The 20,384-nt window shown below is 49.1% G+C and overlaps 6 protein-coding genes across 6 annotated transcripts; 3 read left to right on the top strand and 3 right to left on the bottom strand.

Annotated features, from left to right (window-relative positions):
• Positions 1–2,187: 2,187 nt before the first annotated feature.
• BDW43DRAFT_303408 (MIZ zinc finger domain protein) lies at positions 2,188–5,837 on the top strand (the record flags this gene model as incomplete). Its single annotated transcript, XM_032045405.1, has 9 exons — positions 2,188–2,460; positions 2,491–2,922; positions 2,965–3,272; positions 3,309–3,566; positions 3,597–3,673; positions 3,707–3,742; positions 3,773–3,871; positions 4,811–5,696; positions 5,804–5,837. The coding sequence occupies 9 exons, from the start codon at positions 2,188–2,190 to the stop codon at positions 5,835–5,837; spliced, it is 2,403 nt and encodes an 800-aa protein (XP_031895967.1).
• Positions 5,838–6,592: 755 nt separating this feature from the next.
• On the bottom strand, positions 6,593–9,081 carry BDW43DRAFT_196995 (DUF5102 domain-containing protein). Its single transcript, XM_032039090.1, has 4 exons — positions 8,672–9,081; positions 7,989–8,603; positions 7,676–7,929; positions 6,593–7,569 (listed from the first exon to the last, which is right to left on the bottom strand). The coding sequence occupies exons 1-4, from the start codon at positions 8,760–8,762 to the stop codon at positions 6,859–6,861; spliced, it is 1,671 nt and encodes a 556-aa protein (XP_031895966.1). The 5' UTR covers positions 8,763–9,081; the 3' UTR covers positions 6,593–6,858.
• Positions 9,082–9,267: 186 nt separating this feature from the next.
• BDW43DRAFT_303406 (putative nucleoporin Nsp1) lies at positions 9,268–11,483 on the top strand (the record flags this gene model as incomplete). Its single annotated transcript, XM_032045404.1, has 5 exons — positions 9,268–9,640; positions 9,671–10,117; positions 10,148–11,021; positions 11,088–11,211; positions 11,274–11,483. The coding sequence occupies 5 exons, from the start codon at positions 9,268–9,270 to the stop codon at positions 11,481–11,483; spliced, it is 2,028 nt and encodes a 675-aa protein (XP_031895965.1).
• A 366-nt stretch (positions 11,484–11,849) lies between these two features.
• BDW43DRAFT_315298 (uncharacterized protein) lies at positions 11,850–12,521 on the bottom strand (the record flags this gene model as incomplete). Its single annotated transcript, XM_032048024.1, has 3 exons — positions 11,850–11,889; positions 11,988–12,053; positions 12,202–12,521. 3 exons carry the CDS (start codon positions 12,519–12,521, stop codon positions 11,850–11,852), a joined length of 426 nt encoding a protein of 141 aa, XP_031895964.1.
• Positions 12,522–14,768: 2,247 nt separating this feature from the next.
• artA (14-3-3 adaptor artA) lies at positions 14,769–15,800 on the top strand (the record flags this gene model as incomplete). Its single annotated transcript, XM_032048023.1, has 5 exons — positions 14,769–14,829; positions 14,886–15,192; positions 15,259–15,500; positions 15,572–15,642; positions 15,699–15,800. The coding sequence occupies 5 exons, from the start codon at positions 14,769–14,771 to the stop codon at positions 15,798–15,800; spliced, it is 783 nt and encodes a 260-aa protein (XP_031895963.1).
• Positions 15,801–18,622: 2,822 nt separating this feature from the next.
• Positions 18,623–19,507, bottom strand: BDW43DRAFT_197086 (short coiled-coil protein). The gene is made up of 2 exons (XM_032039091.1): positions 19,030–19,507; positions 18,623–18,958 (listed from the first exon to the last, which is right to left on the bottom strand). Exons 1-2 carry the CDS (start codon positions 19,353–19,355, stop codon positions 18,772–18,774), a joined length of 513 nt encoding a protein of 170 aa, XP_031895962.1. The 5' UTR covers positions 19,356–19,507; the 3' UTR covers positions 18,623–18,771.
• Between the last annotated feature and the right edge of the window lie 877 nt (positions 19,508–20,384).

Genomic DNA, 20,384 nt, shown 5'->3' with positions numbered 1-20,384 from the left:
ATGTAGAGAATGTGGGTTGTGGTGAGGAATTCACGCCTGCCTCGCGGAGGAGCGAGAAGGAGTGAGAAATGGTGGGGACCAGACAGCGGCGGGTCTGGAAGGAAGTTCGTTTTCCCAGTGGCGCTAAGAAAGGGAAGGGAGGTCCAGAAGCTGAGAATTATATAGATTTGCTGGTCTGGTCCTCGGTACCGTTGTTCTGAACGCGAGGTTCAGTCACGATAAAAAAAGAACGGTTAGCTCTAATTGCGGACCGGGATGGAATCGACCGAAAGGAACAGATGCACGTAAAACGACGATCTCAGGCGCCTGGGAAGAGCTTTCAAACGTCGGTCTGGGTCACTGCCTGTACTAGACGTACAGTAGGGGCGCTAACTGAGCGGCAACACAGCACGGGTCACAAAGAGGGAAATTAGATTACCCCTTGAGGATTTAAAGGCAAAAAAAGAAAGTAAGCAGAAGAAGGAACCGCCTAAGGAAATTAGCCTTCGTTCGTCCGAGACTCGCCGATCGACCGAGAGCGTATGATCTGCGAAACGGAAAGGATGGGTGAACCGTACAAGAAAGGGGAGTGTGGTATAGAGAGAGGGGGGAAGGGAGGGATGGATAAAGAGGAACAGATAGTATAAGTATTTGAAGAGTGAGGCTGCGGGAAGTCACGCTGTCCCAACTACTTACTCAAATAGTGTGTGGCCTGAGGTATGAAGAAAAAAGTATGTACGGAGTGTCCTGTCCTTGTAGTATGTAGAAGGGAAGTACGGAGTGGGAGATGGACGATCAGATAAGAACGGAAAAAGGAAAGGAAACCATGAACCACCAGGAAAAGGGGAAATTGGGCGTTGGAATTCCAACTTAAACTCAAAGAATTCAAAGCTATTCAGTAATGCAATGGGATTGAGTGAGGCAAAACCTGAGCCCTAATCGACCGATGACTGGAGCCAACAGTCCAACGACTACTTCATCATCGAACAGCTGTTCAATCCAGAGAGGAAAGGTTCCTTACATTACTTTATAGGTCAACGGCTAATATTTCTCCACGAGGAGATGTCTCCCAAAATCAATTAATGAATTAGGACCAGTCAGAAAGATGACGATCGACTTCTATTCTATCTGTATGTATCAGACTGGCGAAAGCGGCAATCAAGGATCACATTAGATCACCTTTTTTTTCCCACTAGGATATCCAGGAATTGATGATATACTTCTTTTAGTTCTTTTCTCCACCGAACGGAATATGTATAGAATCATTGTTTTTTTCTCCAATCAGGTCATTCTATTTCCCTCCAGCCACGTCCAAGGGATACATACATTATTGATATTTCTCCCTCCCTTGGTTCCATCACGGAAGGTCCGGTAGGGATCGGCATTCCTTGCAACTAATGCGGACGTTCAAGAGACTTGACAGGTCCAGAAGGATTAGACTTGGTGGATTCTATGCCAATCAAATAAGATAGATTTCCTTTTTTTTTAGGGATTATGGATCATGCATGGGGCAAGAGCAGGATAATCATGCATAAATAAATGTTTGACGATAGAGAGATAGAAAGAGAGAGAGAATCTAAGAAAGAACCCGTTTGCTTTCCTTTTTTCTGTCTGTTCTTCTGGTAATTGATTTTCTGAAAAACCATCCGCATGCACCGTACTTTTTCTTTTAACCGCTTGCACTGATCTTAAGCGATTAACGCTACTCTCCTCCGCTAGCGCTGGAACTAGTTATTTTTTTTCTTTTCTCTATATAGAGAAATAGAAGGAAAGGCACTGAAAAGATATATATCCTTATTTATATACTTTGGGGGGAGAAATCAGTGATGGATTGCGTACAATTTCCCTTTCACCACTCCGGGTTATATCTCCCATCTATCTCTCACCTCGTTCTCGTTTCCTTTTTTCATCTCCATGTTACTTTTTCCTTTACCTCCTTTTTAAGGGAAATGATATGATCTGATTGATCTTTCTCGGCGATACGCTGTATGTATGTTACGCGCCGATAAACCAAATTTCACACATTCTTTTTTAAACATGAACATGGATTCTTTCTTTTCGTGCGTTTTCTAATTTGCAAACTGGAAAGTTCTTCTTTCTCTTTTCTTTTTCTTGATTTTTTTTTATCATTTTATCATTTATTATTTCTCCCCTAGACAAATGTCGTCCAAGAGAAAAAGGAAGTTCTAGCAAAGATGCTCGGTCACCATGAGTCCCAATCATCCCCACTTACCTAATATTTGTTCTAATGCCAATTCCGTCGAATCGTCCAATTCCACCGCCAGCATTTTTCTCGGCGGCGTGCGGAGATCGTGGATGCTGAATGCAGCGAACAATCCCGCCTCTCCCTCTCATTCTGTCCCCACGCGCACGTCGTATACCGATAATTCGGCAACCGCTACGACTACTACCACCACCGTTGCTGCTGATGCTGCTGATTGGACGCGTCAACAAGGCATGCGAGAGTCGTCCACTCTTCGCGTGCTTCCCGTGCCATTGCAAAGCCAAGAGAATAATGCCGCGTCACTCACCACGGCGCCCGCTGCGCCCTCTCAGCTCCAGAATGCAATGTCCCCAGTGACTCCCGGTCACCCCCAGCAGCAATCCACTGTTCCCGAGCCTTCACCATGGCGCGTCGTGTTGTCTGACCGAGCGGGGACCGATCCTGTTTCCACATCCCCAGCGGCGACTACTGCTGCTACCACTCCCTCCTTCTCCACCACCACTACCACAGTCCCAGCGGCGATTCAGCGGTCTGCTTCCTATCCTACCCCATGCCCGGTCGTAGTCCCTTCTCAAGCTTATGACAGCTCCGGCAACGTCAACCGCAATGGCGCAAGTCCTTCGGTGGCAGCATTCCCATCCCCTCGGCCAACCCCACGCTCCCATCAGTCTCCGGTTGGGATAACGGTATCCGTATCTTCACCAGTCGGTGTTGGAGCCGTGAATATAGGATCAGGGAATTCGTTCAGGGCCGGACATCAGCGGGAAAGGAGCGGCGCTCCGCAGCAATTGCAGAGGCAAGGCTCACACGTGTCTCATTCACACTCCCCGGCACTATCTCCAGCATTTCCGCCAACTGTTGGATCTCCAGGAAAACAAGTCGTGCAATCTCCGGTCGCATCCCGACGGAATCCTTTCCATAATACCACCCTAGATGATGCATTCTATGACAGGTCGATGAGTGCCCTTCAAGTCTTCGAAAACCAGCTGAGGCAGAGAAATTGTCTGGGAAATGTTGAACAGCCCCGGGCACAACTTCTGACTCAAGCCTGTGCAGAACGTGACCCTCTGTTTCTCGCCATCCATCAGGTGTATTGTTTGCATAGCCTGACCCCGCAGGAATTTTTCAATGTCCCGGGATATACCGAGCTTCAGGCACGTGGTCTAGATGTGATCAGGAGGCTCCTAGTGGAAAACAGTCGCGTCTCGGGGGGTTTCCTGAAATGGTCTGCTCAATTTCCGGCCCCACTAATGGGCTTGATACAAAGTTCTCCGTATCGAGAGGCTGTGGAGCAGGCCGGGCAATGTCTCGGCTTGCTGGCGGAGAGATGGCCCATGTATGTGCAGCAGGTGCGATCCCGGGGGTTTCCTCCGCTGGTCGACGAGCTTGTGAGAAACTTTGGGATCACGTCCGGGCCTTTGGCGTATACTATCTTCCTGTCCACGTGCCGTACGCTGCCCGGATCCAAGAGTGAGGAGCATCTGAAGGCTGTCTGGCGGCTAGATCTACAGTATTACCAGCAACGCTGCGCATCGTCGCGTGTGGTATCTAATGCGCAGATTCACGAAGAGACCCAGAAGGTCGTTCAGGCATACCGCTCCGTTTCCGAAACAGCTGGCATACAGCATCCGGCACAATCACCGGTGTTATCCCACGGTCCTGATAGAGGTCCAATGACACTTCTAGTCACCAGACCTACCAGTACAGGGAGTCTTCAGCTCCACAGTTCTCGGATGACCCTTCCTACGCCTCAACCAGGCTCTTCGACGTCGCAGGGTTCGACGAATGCTTCCCATTCTCACCATTTACCTGGTTCGACGGCAGGCAGTAGAGGTTCTGCGCCTCATTCAATGCCTAGGCCATCAGGCACTCCAATTTCTCAGCCTATCGGTGCTACCATGCCCTCACAAATGCCATTTCAACCCGCACCCTCCATGACCCGTCCTCCAACCAACGCTTCAGCTTCTCATCCGATTTCAATTTCTGCGGGCCGCGGCCGGCGCTCAAGTTGGGCGAATGGCGCTCCGGCCCCTCAACATCCTCATCCCATTCCAGTCTCCGATCCAATGTCGAGGCCGATCGGTGCTCCAGCCCAGGGAACTACTCCACCTTCCATGGTATATCCGTCTCGGATTGCAGCCCCAGCATCGGAACGCAGGAACTCTTCTTCAATGCAGGCCGCTACTCCAGTCCAACGACAAGTAGCGACACGGCCACCTCCGCTCGAACTGCGAAACAATGGGGTAGGACCGTCCATGCAGCCTGTAAACTTGAGGTCCTATGTGCAAACTCCGCAATCTCCATTCTCGCAGCCACCTCGTCCTCCACCTACATTTCTTCTTCCCCCTCCAGGCTACCTTCCAGTGAATACAGCACCACCCCAACCGCACCGTGACGCTCTTCATCAGGCCCATCTACGAGATCCTCATAATTCCCTGCTTGCCAGGGGGCCTGCGGGGGAGAAGGAGGTGGAGCTATTTCAATATCTCAGTTCGTTCGCTGTGCTGCCGACGCCACTCGGTAAGCAGCAACACGCTTTCCATTGGAAGTTTACTTTGTCAAGGGAAGACCTGGATCAGTTTCCTAGAGCTGGGACGGTTGGGCTAGGCCAACGCTCGCTCCGGATCTATGTGAGCGGCAATCGAGTATATCGGTTGCGGTGTATCAAAATACCACCGGCAACTGGGGAGGTAGCCGAGTCGGCGTGGTCTGTTGCCGAGTCGGTGTGGCCCAGCGTTCTGTATGTTCACGTCAATGGGGTGGAGCTCTTTGTCCGCCGACGATTACACAATGGCAAAGATCTACCATTGGATATCACGGACCATCTTCGAGAAGGGGAGAACAATGTTTCCTTGCATTTTATCCGCAGCCCAGTGGAAACCAACGATATGTTATATGCAATGGGGATTGAAGTACTAGAGGTCTCAGATATGGCTCGAGCATTTTCGCTTGCGCAACTTTTACCCGCCTCAGAATGCCGGGAGAAGATTCGGAATCGTGTCTCTTCAAGATTACAAGATGATGAAATTAGTGTCGTCAGCGACCACCTGAGTGTCAACCTCGTGGATCCTTTCACCGCACGCATATTCGATCGCCCTGTACGCGGACGCTCGTGCCAACATCAAGATTGCTTTGATCACTTAACCTGGATACAAACGCGTGCCTCCAAGTCCGGGAAGCGCAGCCTGAAAAACGACTGGAAATGTCCCATTTGTGCCCGAGATGCGCGACCCCAGCATCTAGTCATCGATGGTTACCTTCAAGAAGTGCACTCAGAGTTAGCACGCACCAATCGACTCGAGGTGGCAAAGGCAATCCTGATCAAAGCAGATGGGTCCTGGGAATTAAAAACGGAAGCAGACACACGAGTGTCCAGTGAACGCGGTGCTGAAAACAGTATGGGGCGAACTGCATCTAAAAGAAAAGCCACAGACAATAGTGGCCATTCACCATCTCAAAAGACAAAATCTGAACGGGTCAGCTCCGTGAATGGGTTCGTGAACAAGACATACTCAACGACTGAAGTCATTGCGTTGGATTAAGAAAAGAAAAACACGTAACGAAAGAAAAGTCAACATGATGATTGAACCCCCTTATTAGGGAGAACTCCTGCATGACTGATGACTTGCGCTGATTTTCTTTTATTTTTAACCTCCCTACTCCCTGCCTTACCAATTCTTTGGCATACCTGCCCGAGCTCTGCAATTTCCTTTGCTTCCATCACACAGGCGCTTTTGTTTTGAGTACGATACCCAGTTCGCATAAATTGTTCTTGATTTTATAGTCTCTCCCTTTTTTTTGGTCTGTCTTACCCTCTTGTTTCAACGTCTCGATTTGATTGTGCATGTAAAGCTTGGGATTGGGTGACGAAACGCCCTTTATACCTATGTTCTACTTCTTTACCTACCTGGGCTACACCGGGATTAGTAGTTACTTGACCCGGTACATACTTCTACCTGGTATCATGTTACATTTGTCAAGACAGCAGAAAAGAAAAAGGCAAAGGAGTAATTCAAACGACCTTGAATCTTCCTCGTGCCTTAACAGAAGCGATAGTAGATAATACGGGTATGTATTAGCACGGACTCCCGGGGCGAGAATATTTATTTTTCATGAATATAAATGAATTATATTACCCTGGAACACTGATGTAGCCTTGTCATAGAATATGCACCAACATTTCGTAGGACTAGATCAACTGCCAATTGGTTTGGTCCTGCATTATAATATATAGAGTAAATCTGAACTCAACATATTCAACAGATATTGTATATCTAACACACTGAGAGGATTGTATGTTATATTGGTTATGTTGGCAGGATTATACTGTCAAGATTAGAGAAATAACTCGTGATATTTGTATAAATACATAGGTAGACCGGGATTGTATATTATAAATCGCAGGCTGGCTATCCTAGCTAACCTATTCTATCTAACAGAGATTATAATCTCATTCTAACACGGATCATATCTAGAGGAAAAGAACGGATTGCAAGGTCCAGACTCCACCCATGCAATAAGTATTAATAAAGTAATGAAGAGAAGGGGGATCTCAGATCCAAAACCACACAGCCCAAGTGGAGATAGCCGGGGGGAGTGACAAAAGAAGATAGGTAGAGGAGAAAACGGGGAAAGCAGGTTCATTACGCTATACATTATTTTCTTACACGTCGGGCGTGATTGACGAGATTTTCAATCACGCCCTCGAACGCCTCTTTCTCGCTTACGAGACCGTCTCGTCGTTTTAGCCAGTATTCGAGGACAGAGCTAGCGCGGAGGGTTACATTTTCCAGCTCCTTGACGTGGCCTTGTAATTCGCCATCTGTTAGTCCGTCGAGAGCTGCATCTGTTGTGGTGCACAGGCGTCGGACGGATGAGAGGTCTAGTTCAGGTGGAGGAGATGGCTCACGCCGCCACGAAGCTCTGTTCCGCGGTGGGCCGGATGTCGATGGACTGTTGGCGTCACTCTGAACGTCGTCTTTTCTGATCTGGCTTCCCGAGCGGGAATGGGTCCCTGATGTAATGTCAGGGCCACCGAGATTAATTGATGGAAGAATAAGCTTCTTCTGTTTCGAGGCTGGTAAGATCTCATCAAGATCAACAGGAACTCCGAGTGAGACCAGGAAGAGACGACGGATCCGAGATTTCACCCAATTTTGGGGCTGTAGCGGTGGTGGCGCAACGAGCTGAGACCACAACGACAAAGAGCGTTCGGTATTGAAAATGGCTGAATTGTTTTCAAGTGGTTCTATTGGAGGGAGTGACGAGACCTCTTTAGAAGTGGGAAAGAGACGGTCAAGAGGTTCGTCTAGGGAAGCGAATAGGTCGTCGACGGATTGGCAAGAATAGAAATCTATAAGAGGTGGCTGCATATCCCAATTTACATTGTCAGTATAACTTCCATCCAGCGGTAATGAGACAACAGCGTTGTCGAGAAGTATGGGAAGTATAACAGATGCCCGGGTTACTCACAACTGTGGGTGGTGTGAGAGGCTGAGGTGTCTCGTTCACAGGTCGATCCTCAGCAACCTCTGTACTGGGCTCTTTAAAACCATCGTCGAAATCATCGAAATCACCGAAGTCATCCTCACCCATGTCTTGTTCTTCCGCAAAATCATCGAAGTCATCCGCAGCCTCCTGGTTTTCGTCGTCGTCACCGGTTACTGGTAATTCCCGCTCGACATGACTTTGATGCAGGGGACTATCTTGCGACGGCGGCAGTGCATCTGTATTTGTCAATCGTCCATTTAGAACCCACGCTATCATGGGGAGCAGGGGATTTTACCTGGGGCATCTGGAACGGTGTCCGTCGCGTCAGGCAATGCATCGCTCGGCCGTCTCTGATGTGCTCGTGGACCTATATCTGCTGCGTCATTCGGCAACGTATCGACTCTCTGGAGCACCGTTTCGGGGACATCAATATCCGGAGTAATTTCCTCGCTCGAGCCCCGCTCATTTGATTCCGGGCTGTGTGACGGTGGCTTTGCACCCGAGTCCCAGGCTGTCGTCACAATATCGGGAACGGCATCAGCCTTGCGCTTGTCATATGCTTCTGTACCAGGAACATCTCCATGGCTTGGTTGGTCCACATCGACTTTTTCAACGATTGTCCGGGGAATTGGCGAACCCTCCGGAGTCAAAGGGCGATCCTGTCGCCCCGCAATCGAGGAACTTCTGCTGCGTGATCCATCGGGTATAACCTCAATCTCATCGGGGACCGCATCATGTCCCCTTAGCTCGTATGCACGGGTTCCAGGGACGTCACCGTGCGAAGGATTATCATCAACCTTCTCCACGCGAGTCAGCGGGACAGGAGATGTGCGACCGGATGCTGAGCGCGAGGGGGCACGCTCATGGCCTTCGCTGGCGTCTGAGAAATGATCATCGTCACTGTTTGTAACTGTTAAAGTGCAAGTGATTAGCGAAAAACATGCCTTAAGGACCCAAGAGTTTCATTATGTACCATACCGGAGTCTCGTGCCCCGGAGTCCTCCAACTCCACGCTCTTCCTGGGGGGCTCCAAGTGCGAACTGGACGGGCGGGATAGCCGTTCCGACATTAGAGTAGGTCTGTTTTCCAAAAGAAACTCATGTAGAGAAGTGACAATAATTTCTGGGACGGAAGAACTGGAGCAGTATCAAGGATAATTAAGATTGCAATGAACAGGTGTGGTGATGTTGTTGCTCCGTATGATCAGAATAACCGGTTCCATGCGAGTCTCGAACGTATGCCTGAGGCAGTTAGACGGGACGGAGCGGATAGTGCCTGAGGTGTCGAGTTAGACGCCCAGCCGCGCCAAGCGCGGTTGCTCCAGAGAAACTCAGCTTTGGATGAAATAATTAATTGTTTAGGCAGTTGGACTGCGCCAATCTCCATACAAGAGCCATTCACTCGCGGATTCATCCTCTAAGGCTCATTGTTCCTGGGTGCAGTGAGTTGTCTTCTATTATTTGTTCTCTTAGACTTTTCCACCTCTCTGGAATTGACTCACTGACTTCTTGTACCTTTTTTTAACCCACTTCAGGGTAGCCCTGTTGATACCTTTCGTTCACAATACTAACGCCATGTCCTCAAATCTCTTTTCTTTTGGCGCTCCAGCCTCCAGTGGTGGCGCTGCAAAACCCCTCTTCGGAACTGCTGGTAATTCAAATACTGGATCTACTCCAGGCGGTCTCTTTGGAAATGTAGGATCATCAACAAGCGGCAGCTCTTCTCCTTCATTGTTTGGCGCAGGTGCTGCGACGGGTGGACAAGGCTCTACGATGTTCGGTGGTGCCGGTGGTAGTGCTGCTTCGACCAACAGTGGTACTCCTGCGTTCAGTTTCGGTACTCAGAATAAGCCTGCGGGCACTGCCCAGGCACCGTCACTGTTTGGCAGTGGATCGCAAACTCCCAAGTCGAGCGAAGCTCCCAGCTCTGGACAGACACCTACTAGTGGTCTCTTTGGAAATGGTACAAAGCCCGCAGGTGGCCTATTCGGCAACGCGACTGCCACACCAGGTCAGTCAGGGGGCTCGCTGTTCGGCAACAACGCGTCTACCACTCCTGCTGGTCCTCCACCGCAGGGAGGTGCTACTGGCCAGGGCCAGTCGCTGTTTGGACAAACGGCACAGAAGCCAGGAGGGCTTTTTGGAAACATAAACACAACTAGCGCCTCATCTACCACACCGTCTACTGCTACGACAGCACCCTCCACCACTCCATTGTTCGGAGGAGCTGCACAGACGCAGACGCAGACCCAGCCATCCGCCGGCGGTCTTTTCGGATCAAACACACAAAACACACAGCAGAAGCCCATGTTTGGCTCGACTCCAACGGCATCTTCAGGGGGTGGACTATTCGGCAATACTAACAAACCCGCGGAATCGACGACTCCGGCCGCCAATGCTGATACTGCTCCAAAATCTCTCTTTGGTAACGCGGCCCCAACTTCTTCCGCCGGAGGTACATCGGGCGCTCAGGCACCTTCTCTCTTCCAGAAGCCAGCGGCCGGCACGGACTCAGCGCCCAAACCTGCATTCTCTCTGGGTACCACACCCACTAATGCCCAGCCCTCTACGACCCCCGCCACATCATCTGCTACTCCACAAAAGTCCATATTCCCGGCCCTTGGCGGCACAACTTCATCGGCAACCCCGTCGACAACTCCTGCAGCTGCTCCTACTGGTGGCTTGTTCCCTGCTCCTGGCGCCCCCAAGCCCGCAGGCACGACTGCACCGAACAGTACTGCTACCACAGCTCCCTCCGCTCAGCCCGCAGCACCCACAGGTGGATTGTTCGGAAATAAGCCTGCTGGGACTGCCGCATCTACACAACCTTCACTCACCTCCACAACCCCCGCTGCAACCACAGACGTCTCTAAACCATCGCTCACTACAACCTCTACGCCGGCGACTGCTGTGCCCGCTGCATCAAGTACCGCAGCAACCGGGGGTGCCGCGCTTGGCGCATCGACTGCCGGCCCGACTCCACCGGCTCAATCCCGCCTGAAGAACAAGACGATGGACGAGATCATCACCCGGTGGGCCACTGACCTGACTAAGTACCAGAAGGACTTCCGGGAGCATGCCGAGAAGGTTGCGGAATGGGACCGGATGCTTGTGGAGAATGGCACTAAGGTGCAGAAGCTGTACGGTAGCACGGTTGATGCGGAGCGTGCTACACAAGAGGTCGAGCGTCAGCTTGCTTCGGTGGAGGGACAGCAGGAGGAGTTAGGTTCGTGGCTAGACCGGTACGAACGCGAAATTGACGAAATGATGTCGAAGCAAGTAGGACCTGGTGAAGCCCTGCAGGGACCTGATCAGGAGCGTGAGAGAACGTACGTATTCGTCCACCTTTCACATACTATTCTTTGTCGAGATGACAAATACTGACATATCAACAGTTACAAGCTGGCCGAGAAGCTGTCGGAACGCTTGGACGAGATGGGCAAGGATCTGACCAGCATGATCGAAGAGGTCAACGGTGCCTCTGCGACACTCAGCAAGACAAACAAGGCAGATGAACCGGTTAGCATATCCCTTCGCTAGATATCAACTGCGGGAAAACAGCACTAATAATATTTCTTTAGATTTCTCAAATCGTGCGTATTCTCAACTCCCACCTGTCACAACTGCAGGTTATCGATCAAGGCACGTCCGAGCTTCAAAGTAAAGTGAATGCAGCTCAGAAGGCCGGACAGTCGCTGTCTTCCCGGTTCGGCTATAGCTTCAGCAATTCCGGGATGGGCAATTCGAACGCGGCCGATGACTTCTACCGCTCTTACATGGGACGACGGTAGTGGATGAAGACTTTTAAATCATGGGTTTAGTTATATGAGGAAATACTGTCACCCTTGACCGGAGAAATATAATGTACTTGCGCTGGGACGGAGCTGCGTCTGTTTAATTTTTTTTTTTTGCCATCCTTTCCCAGGCTATCGTTGGGTGATTTAACAATGGGCTAATGATAAATATGCGCGTCCACGATGCCAACTACCGTACGTCTAACATTCATAGCCAAATAAATCGAAGAGCGTAGATTACATTTAAAATCCTAAAACCATGCATGAAATGCTACCGTGATCGAAACGTGAGAGCTAATAAAACTGCGTCATCCGTTATAAACGATCATGAAGTCCGACATCTGACGATAAGGCCATAACCGATTAGTTCTGCTCGCCGCCCTGGTTCTTGGTCATTTCCTCGCTACAATCGCAAAAAGAAAAAAGGAAAGAAAAAAGTTAGCTATAATTCATAACCATGACACTCAAGTCACTATTTGTGTGTGGGGGGGGAAGACGTACATATGCTGGTCGAGCTCATCAAGGTGCTTGCGCTGTTCTTGGACCTTTCTGCGGAGGGCCAGAAGCCTAGTGGAAACTTGTTAGCTTCAATTGTAACCGGAAGATTCCGATCCGCGACAAAAATGGGGCTGGGAGGCAAAAAAGAAAAAAAAAAATTCCAGCAAAACATATTCCTCAAAAGAGAGAGGGAAGAAGAGAGAAATTGAATACGTACTTCTCACGCTCCTTCTCGTGAATGTAGAAGTTCTCCTGGGCTGCTTCACGCTTGGTGAATTGGTCGCTGGCGAGTACGTTAGTGAGTTGTTCCGCCAGTCCATTAACGATGATGTCATCGTTTAGCAGTCGGACATGGGCCTCTTCTACGGGCTTGAAACGAGAGAGAAGGAGAACAAGATCGACGTACGCTTGCGCAGAGCCGCCTGGCCGGGGAGCACCAGTATCACCTTCGGCCATCTTGGGGGCAAGAGCTGAGAATGAACGGGAGATGAGGGCGCGGTTAGCGGTGGTGAGAGGTCTGATGGATTGACGGAGCATGGTGATTGATTGTGTGGAGGATGGGATGCGAGGCAATTTGTTGAAGATGATGTTCAGGGGGGAGAGAGAGTATGTGTGTGTGGAAGTGAAAGAATGAGGAGAAGGAATGAGGGGAGAAGGAACAAAAGCTTCTAAAGTACCTATGGTGTGGTGTGGTGGTTGATTGGTTGCAACGGTACAAGTACCTTCTTGCCGCCTTAACGTTCCTCTCGAAGATCGAGACTTAATGACGACACGGGATCATGTGATGCCCTCGGTTTGCAGATGAGTCAGCGGGTCAGGTGAACAACTTGGTTGTGGTTTTGATCGTTCTCGCTCATAAGGGGAAATTTAAAATTACTATTTGAATGTTACTATTAATACCTCAATATTTGTTGATTAATTAACATCACATTCTTTTCTCTTTTTTCTCTTTTTCTCCTTGTCCAAGATATCAGAAACAGGGAAAGATAAATAGATTCATTCTAGACGTTGGGGTTACCGGAGAGGAGAAAGAAGGTAAAGATGATTTCTCCTCTCGGTACTTGAAAGCAAACAATTCCTATACATTGAAGTTATTTCCGAGAACCCGAACCAAAGCCGTGGAATTGCATTTGCGCATTTGGCCTTGTTCTCTCCTTTGAAGACGATAATTATAGTTATAGGTGGTTAATATCTCCTTTTCATTTCTTTCAAGGGGACTAAGAGCGGATATGGAGCCATGGAGTCCAGTAGGGTAACCATTGGAATACTTAGGACCACTAGCTGCGAGGCTCATTCAATAATGGCTAATGACTAGGATACAAGGAAGAAACGACCCATCCTAGGATCTCTGGTGCGGGCGGGACGATTGGCGGAGAGCGAAATAGGGATGACGCTGAGTGGCCCACCGAGCCACACAAACAACGGTCAGTCTGGACGACGCATAATGGGCGTCAGGAGAGAGAGAGAGAGAGAGAGGGTGAGTGTGTTGAGTGTCAGAGCGAAGAAAAAGGGTGAGAGCCCGCGGCTAATCTTCCGTTCTCTCTCAGAAAACCAAATTTGAAAAAAACAGAAAGAAAAGAAAAAAGCAAAATCCAATAAAAAGGAAAGAGAGAAAGAAAACAAGAATAAAAACCTCTGCATAATATTATAATCTACCGGAATAGAATCAGACAATCCAAAAAGGAGTCCACCGCAATGCAAGGTCAATTGGGGATTGAATTGAATTGGAAAACGTAAGACTATAAAAACACAAGTCTTCTGGACGATTCGGCCTCACTCCAGTTTTCCGTGACCGTGGATTCCTCAGGCGTCAAGAACCCCGTTAATCGTTGAACCAGACGCTGTCGACTCTCTCTCCGCCGCCAACCCAACTCTTTCCCCCCCCTTCCGTTTACTTTCCCCTCCCACTCCCTTCCCCCCTCTTGGTCTCTTTTTCCTCTTTCTCCCTCTCCGACTTGGTCTTGACTTTTTTACCTCCTGCAACTAACGCTTAACCCCGTTATAAAAATCTTCCTCCATTTTCTCAACCTTCCAACTTTTCTATCCCCCTCTACTTTTCCATACCCCTAAATAAATCTCCATTTCGTCAGGTGAGAACATTCCCTTTCTGTCATCTTCCACCGTTTCAACCCCTCTCCTTTTTCCCTGACCTTTCCAATTCAACCATCATCCACCGTTCGTCGTCATCATCATCGCATACCGTCTGGGAATCATACGTCGGGGGTGGGCCATGAGATACGGGTGTGCGGTAGTATTCACGGGGTGAATTGTTGCTGGTCGTCGCTCTTGCTGCCATGATCTCCGTCTAGCCTACCGCTCTGGAATCGCCCATCCGCGACGCAGGTCCACGGCTAGCCGAGTGTGAGGACCAGCGGTGCGATGCCCAACTCAACAATTCCCGACCGTCACCCCAGATCTGTTTATCGTATGGGAGTCGAAGGATATCTCCTTCGAATGTGGAAAACGCATGAAATTGTTTTTCTCTCCTCGAGGCCTCTAAATCTTGATTTTTTTTTGTTCCCCCCTGGAGGCTTTGCGAGGGAAGAACAATGACGACGGAGGGCTCTGGAATTTCGTGTTCCTTGGACCACTTGACTACCACAGCCTCACTATTACCCTGTGACTACCCTTTGTGCCCTTCATACTATTCATGTTTTTGGCCTTCATTTCCATGGAGGCTTGCTTTTCCTCCCCCTTCCCAGCGACACTCTGTGTCTTCTATATTATCGCATCACTTAAATTCTTATGACGACTAGACTAACGATTAATCAGAAATCAATCACAATGGGTCACGAAGATGCTGTTTATCTGGCCAAGCTCGCCGAGCAGGCTGAGCGCTACGAAGGTCGGTTTATCTTCCGTTTCACGATACCATTCGCTCTGTATTGACAGAATACCCAGAGATGGTCGAGAACATGAAGGTTGTCGCCTCCGCCGATGTAGAGCTCACCGTTGAGGAGCGCAATCTCCTATCCGTCGCCTACAAGAACGTCATCGGTGCCCGCCGTGCGTCCTGGAGAATCGTCACTTCCATTGAGCAAAAAGAAGAGTCCAAGGGCAACGAGTCCCAGGTTACCCTCATCAAAGAGTATCGTCAGAAGATCGAGTCTGAGCTCGCCAAGATCTGCGATGATATCCTCGACGTTCTCGACAAGCACCTGATCCCCTCTGCCCAGAGCGGCGAGTCTAAGGTCTTCTACCACAAGATGTATGTTACTGTAATCTCACGCTGATGCGATCGGTAAGATTCTAATCGCGTTCGTTTCCACAACAGGAAGGGTGACTACCACCGTTACCTTGCCGAGTTCGCCATCGGTGACCGCCGCAAGGGCGCTGCCGACGCCTCTCTCGAGGCCTACAAGGCCGCTACTGAAGTCGCCCAGACCGACCTTGCTCCTACCCACCCCATCCGTCTGGGTCTGGCCCTGAACTTCTCCGTCTTCTACTACGAGATTTTGAACTCCCCCGACCAGGCCTGCCATCTGGCCAAGCTTGCTTTCGATGATGCCATCGCTGGTATGTTTCAACTCCCTGTTGACTCCCCTAATCGAATATCAAAGCGAACATTCCACTAACGCCGGCCGCAGAGCTCGACACCCTGAGCGAGGAGAGCTACAAGGACTCCACCCTGATCATGCAGCTTCTTAGAGACAACCTGGTAAGACGACATGCCTGGATGCGACGATTTCCGAGGCCTGGACTAACGCAATATAGACACTCTGGACCTCGTCTGAGGCCGAGCCGGCTACTGAGAACGCTGCCGAGAAGAAGGAAGAGGCCCCCGCTGCTGAGGGCGAGAAGCCCGCCGCCGAGTAAAGAAGAGATGAAGGACTCGCGTCCGATCACGGATGAAGTAACCGGACGACGGGCCTGCTGATCTGTGCAGAAGAGCTAGAGTGCTGAGAAGGAACGAAAGGAAACGAGGTGCATTTGACGTTTACGTATCGTACATTCTCGGGCAAGGTGGAGGCTGTCTTTTTTGGCGCCACGCCCACGGATGGAGATTTTGGGGGGTTTGAATGCTCTTTGGGTCCTCCGGACTTTTTCTAACGCAGTTACACTTTCGTACGTGGTTTGGCTGTGCCCGTGCACCGGTTTTCCATCTGTGGTTCAACTTTTCGTTTCTCGTTTGATTTTCATCTTATTTCCCTTTTTAAATCTTTTTTTTTCTGCCTATTGCCTCAACTACCCAAAGAATACCTTTCCCTGTTACAGACGTCGTCCCCCTACATCAGTGAAATTATTTCCCCCTCCCAAGGCCTGGACTACTACCGCGAATCTTTGTCTTGGTTTTACTCCTTTCGTGCCACGCATGGCGTTGATTGTCCGCCTGAGCTCGAGTTTAGATCTAAAGTCTAGCAGCAGTGGTATCAAAGAAATCCGAAATTCCAAACTTACGAATGGCCCAGACCTGATGGCGTAGCCCGATGGATTGTATGCATTTTGTTCATCTGCATATGGAGGGAAAGACGGGATGCATCGTGTACTACAAAAGTACCCATTGTACACATCCGAAAAAAAAGGGGCCATACATGTATGTATGCATCCCCATCCAGAAGTAAAAGATAAACACAACAAACCCACCCACCAAAACCTAACAACGTCGGCAGAGAAAAACACAAGTCCGACGCCCCCATCCCAAATACACATACAGTAGGCAGATAACAGACCAGTCCGTCCCTTCATACAGAATAAATCCTGCCCCCCCCCCACCCCCAAAACGGGGAAAAAAAAAAGGAAAGCCAGCCCCTAAGAAACGAAAAAGAAAGAAAGAAAAAGCGAAAAAAAAAACTCCTCATTACCAAACCTATCACCATAGCTTATGTACATGCATGCATGTATGCATACAGAACATGTACTAGATAACTAGAGCGTATACTCTGTACTCTGTAGTGTATACACTATCATGGACCCAAGAGTATCTCCCTCACTCAGCCCCGAGTGAATCTAACCTTTCCAGCTCAGCCTCATGCCTGAAACATGACGTATGCGGCGCGCGGGATCCGTCCACCTTTAATTATCCTTAATGAGATTGGAGATTATTACACATGTATGTATTCTTTTGGGTATGTGGGAAGATGATCATTTTTTTTGTTTTGTTTTGTTTTGTTTTTGTTTATCAGAGTTGCGCTTTTAGGGCGTTGATGGAGGCAGTTAGGTCAAGTTCGGATTATCTACTTTCGGAGTACTCAGGTACATACAATGAGGGTTATAGAGAGGGATGATATAATTCTGGTTTTATGGGTGGAGAGGACTCTGCAGTTTGTTTGTATACTACTGGTGGGTATATGTATATGGAGTACTTGGGTATGTACTATGGCACTACGTAGTAGTATGGAGGCTCCAAATGATGGTCAGGGCGAATCTATTATGGGTTGTGGCTGAGAGGATGGTAGTATGGCGGTTAGGCCACCATGGTGGTTTGTGGCGGCAGGTGCCTACTATCCATGGGGTTGAGATGCCAAGGGATACCTCAGCTATGGTATTTTTGAGTCATGTGTTTTGAGGCGAACAGTCAATTAAACGATGTACAACTTTTCCACAGGCCAGCGACTACAAGGTGAAAATTGTATGATTACAGAAGAGAAAAGAAAGAAAGAAAAAACATTATAACAATATATGTGTATTCAATCAAACCGCTCGCTTCTGGGTATGTTAAGCAGATGTTTTCAAAGCCAAACAATATCAAGCCGAATCGTCAGACCGGGACGATCTCAATGTACACGATGATCATGATGTTGAAGTAATATGAAAAAGAAATAAAACACAGCTGTCTGCTCCTTGAAAATGCTTACTCTCCCCACCTCGCCTTTTTGCAGACCATGAGAACAAATGCGCCCAGTGCGGTTTCCAGTCGAATCAATCAAGTCTAATAGGTAATTCCCCGTAATCTCCGAACGCCGAGCGTGCTATGTATGCCACAAATACAGATTGCCTCCCGTATGACAGTTAAGAAAAAGGAAGAACGAAGGTAATGAAAAAAGAAAGAAAGAAAAAAAGGTAAAAGACAGAAGTAGAATCAAGTGAATATGGACAGTTGAAAAAGTGGACCCGGTCAACCAAGGAGGACCACAATGCTCTCTCCCCCCCTCACGCAAAGACGTCATCTTGCTGATCGTTAAAACTCAGCCGTCAATATCGGTGATCGGGAGTCAGCACTGATCATCGCCAAGCCGAAAGTAACACGCTCCTACCCCGATACCTCGGGAGGTGCAATGATGTCACGGGAGCAACCACGCCATTCAAGATCCTTCGTAGTAAAACACGGTAGCAAGCTTTAAGTGTCGACCGGGGGAACAAGGTCGGACTCTGCCACGATCTATTGGCCAAAGAGTAGTAAAGGTAATAAGTTGAGTCGACTGCGGCGACATCATCGTGCGATATAGGTCCGTCGCGGATGTAACAAATCAAGTTACGGACTGTTGACAAATAACATCCGTGTGACGTCGAATGTAGCACGAGTGGCCACTGTATGAACGCCGTTGTCATTCCGACCCCCGCCGCACGGTATGCAGTCCAAATTCAATTTCTCTCGTAATGTTGATACGTATTGTATCGCGGAATGTGATCGTCCGCAGAATGGATGATGCTCCGACAACCGGTCATAAGGATATGCCGTCCAGGAGGGCCTGAGAGGTGACATGCGTAGTTGCCAGACCTCAAAACATCTAACCATTGCGAACGCAGGCGTATTTCGCACATCTTCTCTTTCGGTCTCGCTTGGTAAGCGGAGACATCCCAATCGTTCTTTCGACTCCAACGATCAGGATGTTGATAGACGTGGCGCCTATTTTTGCGATTTCCTGACCTTGGTGCTTGATCTCGTCATTTCAGTCTTAGTCATGTTTCGGGTCAGTCCACCAATGTAGTCCTGTAGGAATTTGTTTTCGCTTTCAAGTTTGTCATGGTCTGATTTCACGGCTTCGATACGTTCCGCAAGTGCCTGAAGGGAAGATTGCAGCGCCTTTGCTTGTCTAATCGAGCGAAAGTTAGTAACGCGTAAAAAATAGTAGCAAATAGAGCGATCGTAAATGCAGATACTCACTCCTGCAACGTCTGTCTAGCCTCCTTTCCGAGTCTTTCCAGATCAGCAGAATTGCGTCGGGGACTCATGGCGCGCGCGTCGTCCGGGGGAAATTCTTCTTCTTCGATTTCGATCTCGGGATGATCCCGTGGAACTAGTATGGAGGCACTGGGTTTCCGACTGGCCATACGAGGGCGTTCGGAACGACCTCGACGTTCAGTTTCTGCGTCAGAGATGGATGATGATGAGGAGAGCGAAGACATGTGCGCGCGGCCGTTGTCGTTGGGCTGGGGCATAGTCGGAACGGGAGAGGAACCGTGCACATCGGAAGTAGACGCCATGGTCATTTTGTATCGCAGGTGGCGTTGTAGTGGAATTTAAGGGCGTCTAGGGCTGGTAGCGGCTGTACCCTTCAAGAATTTGGGGGGAACGAAATAGTGGTTGATGTGGTGGGATTCCACGTCTCAAAAAGTGGGTATCGGAATCCAGCACAATTAGTTGCAAATACAATCGCAGCTGGTCAGACTACCTCTAGCGATTAACCCCAGATGAAGAATCTGTGTTTCCGCTGGAGGTAGCTTGGCGAAAATCGACCACGTTGGAACGAGGAGTAGTCTCTAGAATGGGTGTTTCGGAAACGCTAAATCCCGAATGGAAAAAATAAGACCGCGCGAAAGAAGTCTCAAAAAAAGCAACGATTCTCAGGTACAATCCAGGGGTGGACGAGGAGAAGAGATAGAGAGGCGGAGAGTAGAGAGGACCAAAGAGTTTGAGGGGGGTGAAATCGCGTCGGTTAAGCGAAAGTTGGGAAGGCAACCGATACTCAGGACAAAGTAATTCAAGAATGCTTCCGGGTGGATTGAATTGCCCTCGATAGATATTTTTACAGAGGGCGTTTTTCTTTTTCTTTTTTTCTCCTTCACCCTTAGTTTCTTTTTCCTGGGTGATTCTTTTCTCGGTCCCTTTTTAGTCGTCCTGTGTTCGGGTCGGTGATTGACTTCGGAAAGGAAATCAGAGGGACAGTCAAGAAAGAAAAGTGAAGAGCAAACGAAAAGTAAAAAAAAGAAAAAAGAGGACGAAGGTGATGAACTCGTCGAACGATCCGAAAACGGGGGGGGGGAGGGACTAACAGCAGTGGGAAAGAAAGCCGTTCGGGTATAGTGCAGAGTGTGGGTTCTTGTAACAATCAAACACAATCACAAAGAAACACCAAAAAAAAGGGATGAGAAGGTGATGAAATGTGAGAGGGAGAAAGTAGCGAGAGGGATGGAGGGATGAGGGGCCTGAGAGTCAAGAAAGCTGCGGAGAGTGCAGAAAGACAGACAGACAGTCAAGGGAGACACCGTCAGAGAAGAGTAGTCTCTTCAAGAAAAAAA

This window comes from Aspergillus alliaceus (genome assembly GCF_009176365.1).
Source record: "Aspergillus alliaceus strain CBS 536.65 unplaced genomic scaffold BDW43scaffold_56, whole genome shotgun sequence".
In the NCBI taxonomy this organism is placed as follows: domain Eukaryota; kingdom Fungi; phylum Ascomycota; class Eurotiomycetes; order Eurotiales; family Aspergillaceae; genus Aspergillus; species Aspergillus alliaceus.
The sequence above is the reverse complement of the archived record's forward strand: the minus strand, read 5'-3'. Positions and strand labels throughout refer to the sequence as shown.

What these genes read in the sequence shown, in the direction of transcription:
- BDW43DRAFT_196995 (XM_032039090.1), bottom strand. Translation starts at nt 8,762, where the DNA reads ATGTCGGAACGGCTATCCCGCCCGTCCAGTTCGCACTTGGAGCCCCCC. An exon ending in CACCGTTCCAGATGCCCCAG is followed by an intron (nt 7,930 to 7,988) that starts GTAAAATCCCCT and finishes TGACAAATACAG; the next exon opens with ATGCACTGCCGCCGTCGCAA. An exon ending in CTCTCACACCACCCACAGTT is followed by an intron (nt 7,570 to 7,675) that starts GTGAGTAACCCG and finishes TGGGATATGCAG; the next exon opens with CCACCTCTTATAGATTTCTA.
- BDW43DRAFT_197086 (XM_032039091.1), bottom strand. Translation starts at nt 19,355, where the DNA reads ATGACCATGGCGTCTACTTCCGATGTGCACGGTTCCTCTCCCGTTCCG. An exon ending in GCTAGACAGACGTTGCAGGA is followed by an intron (nt 18,959 to 19,029) that starts GTGAGTATCTGC and finishes TCGCTCGATTAG; the next exon opens with ACAAGCAAAGGCGCTGCAAT.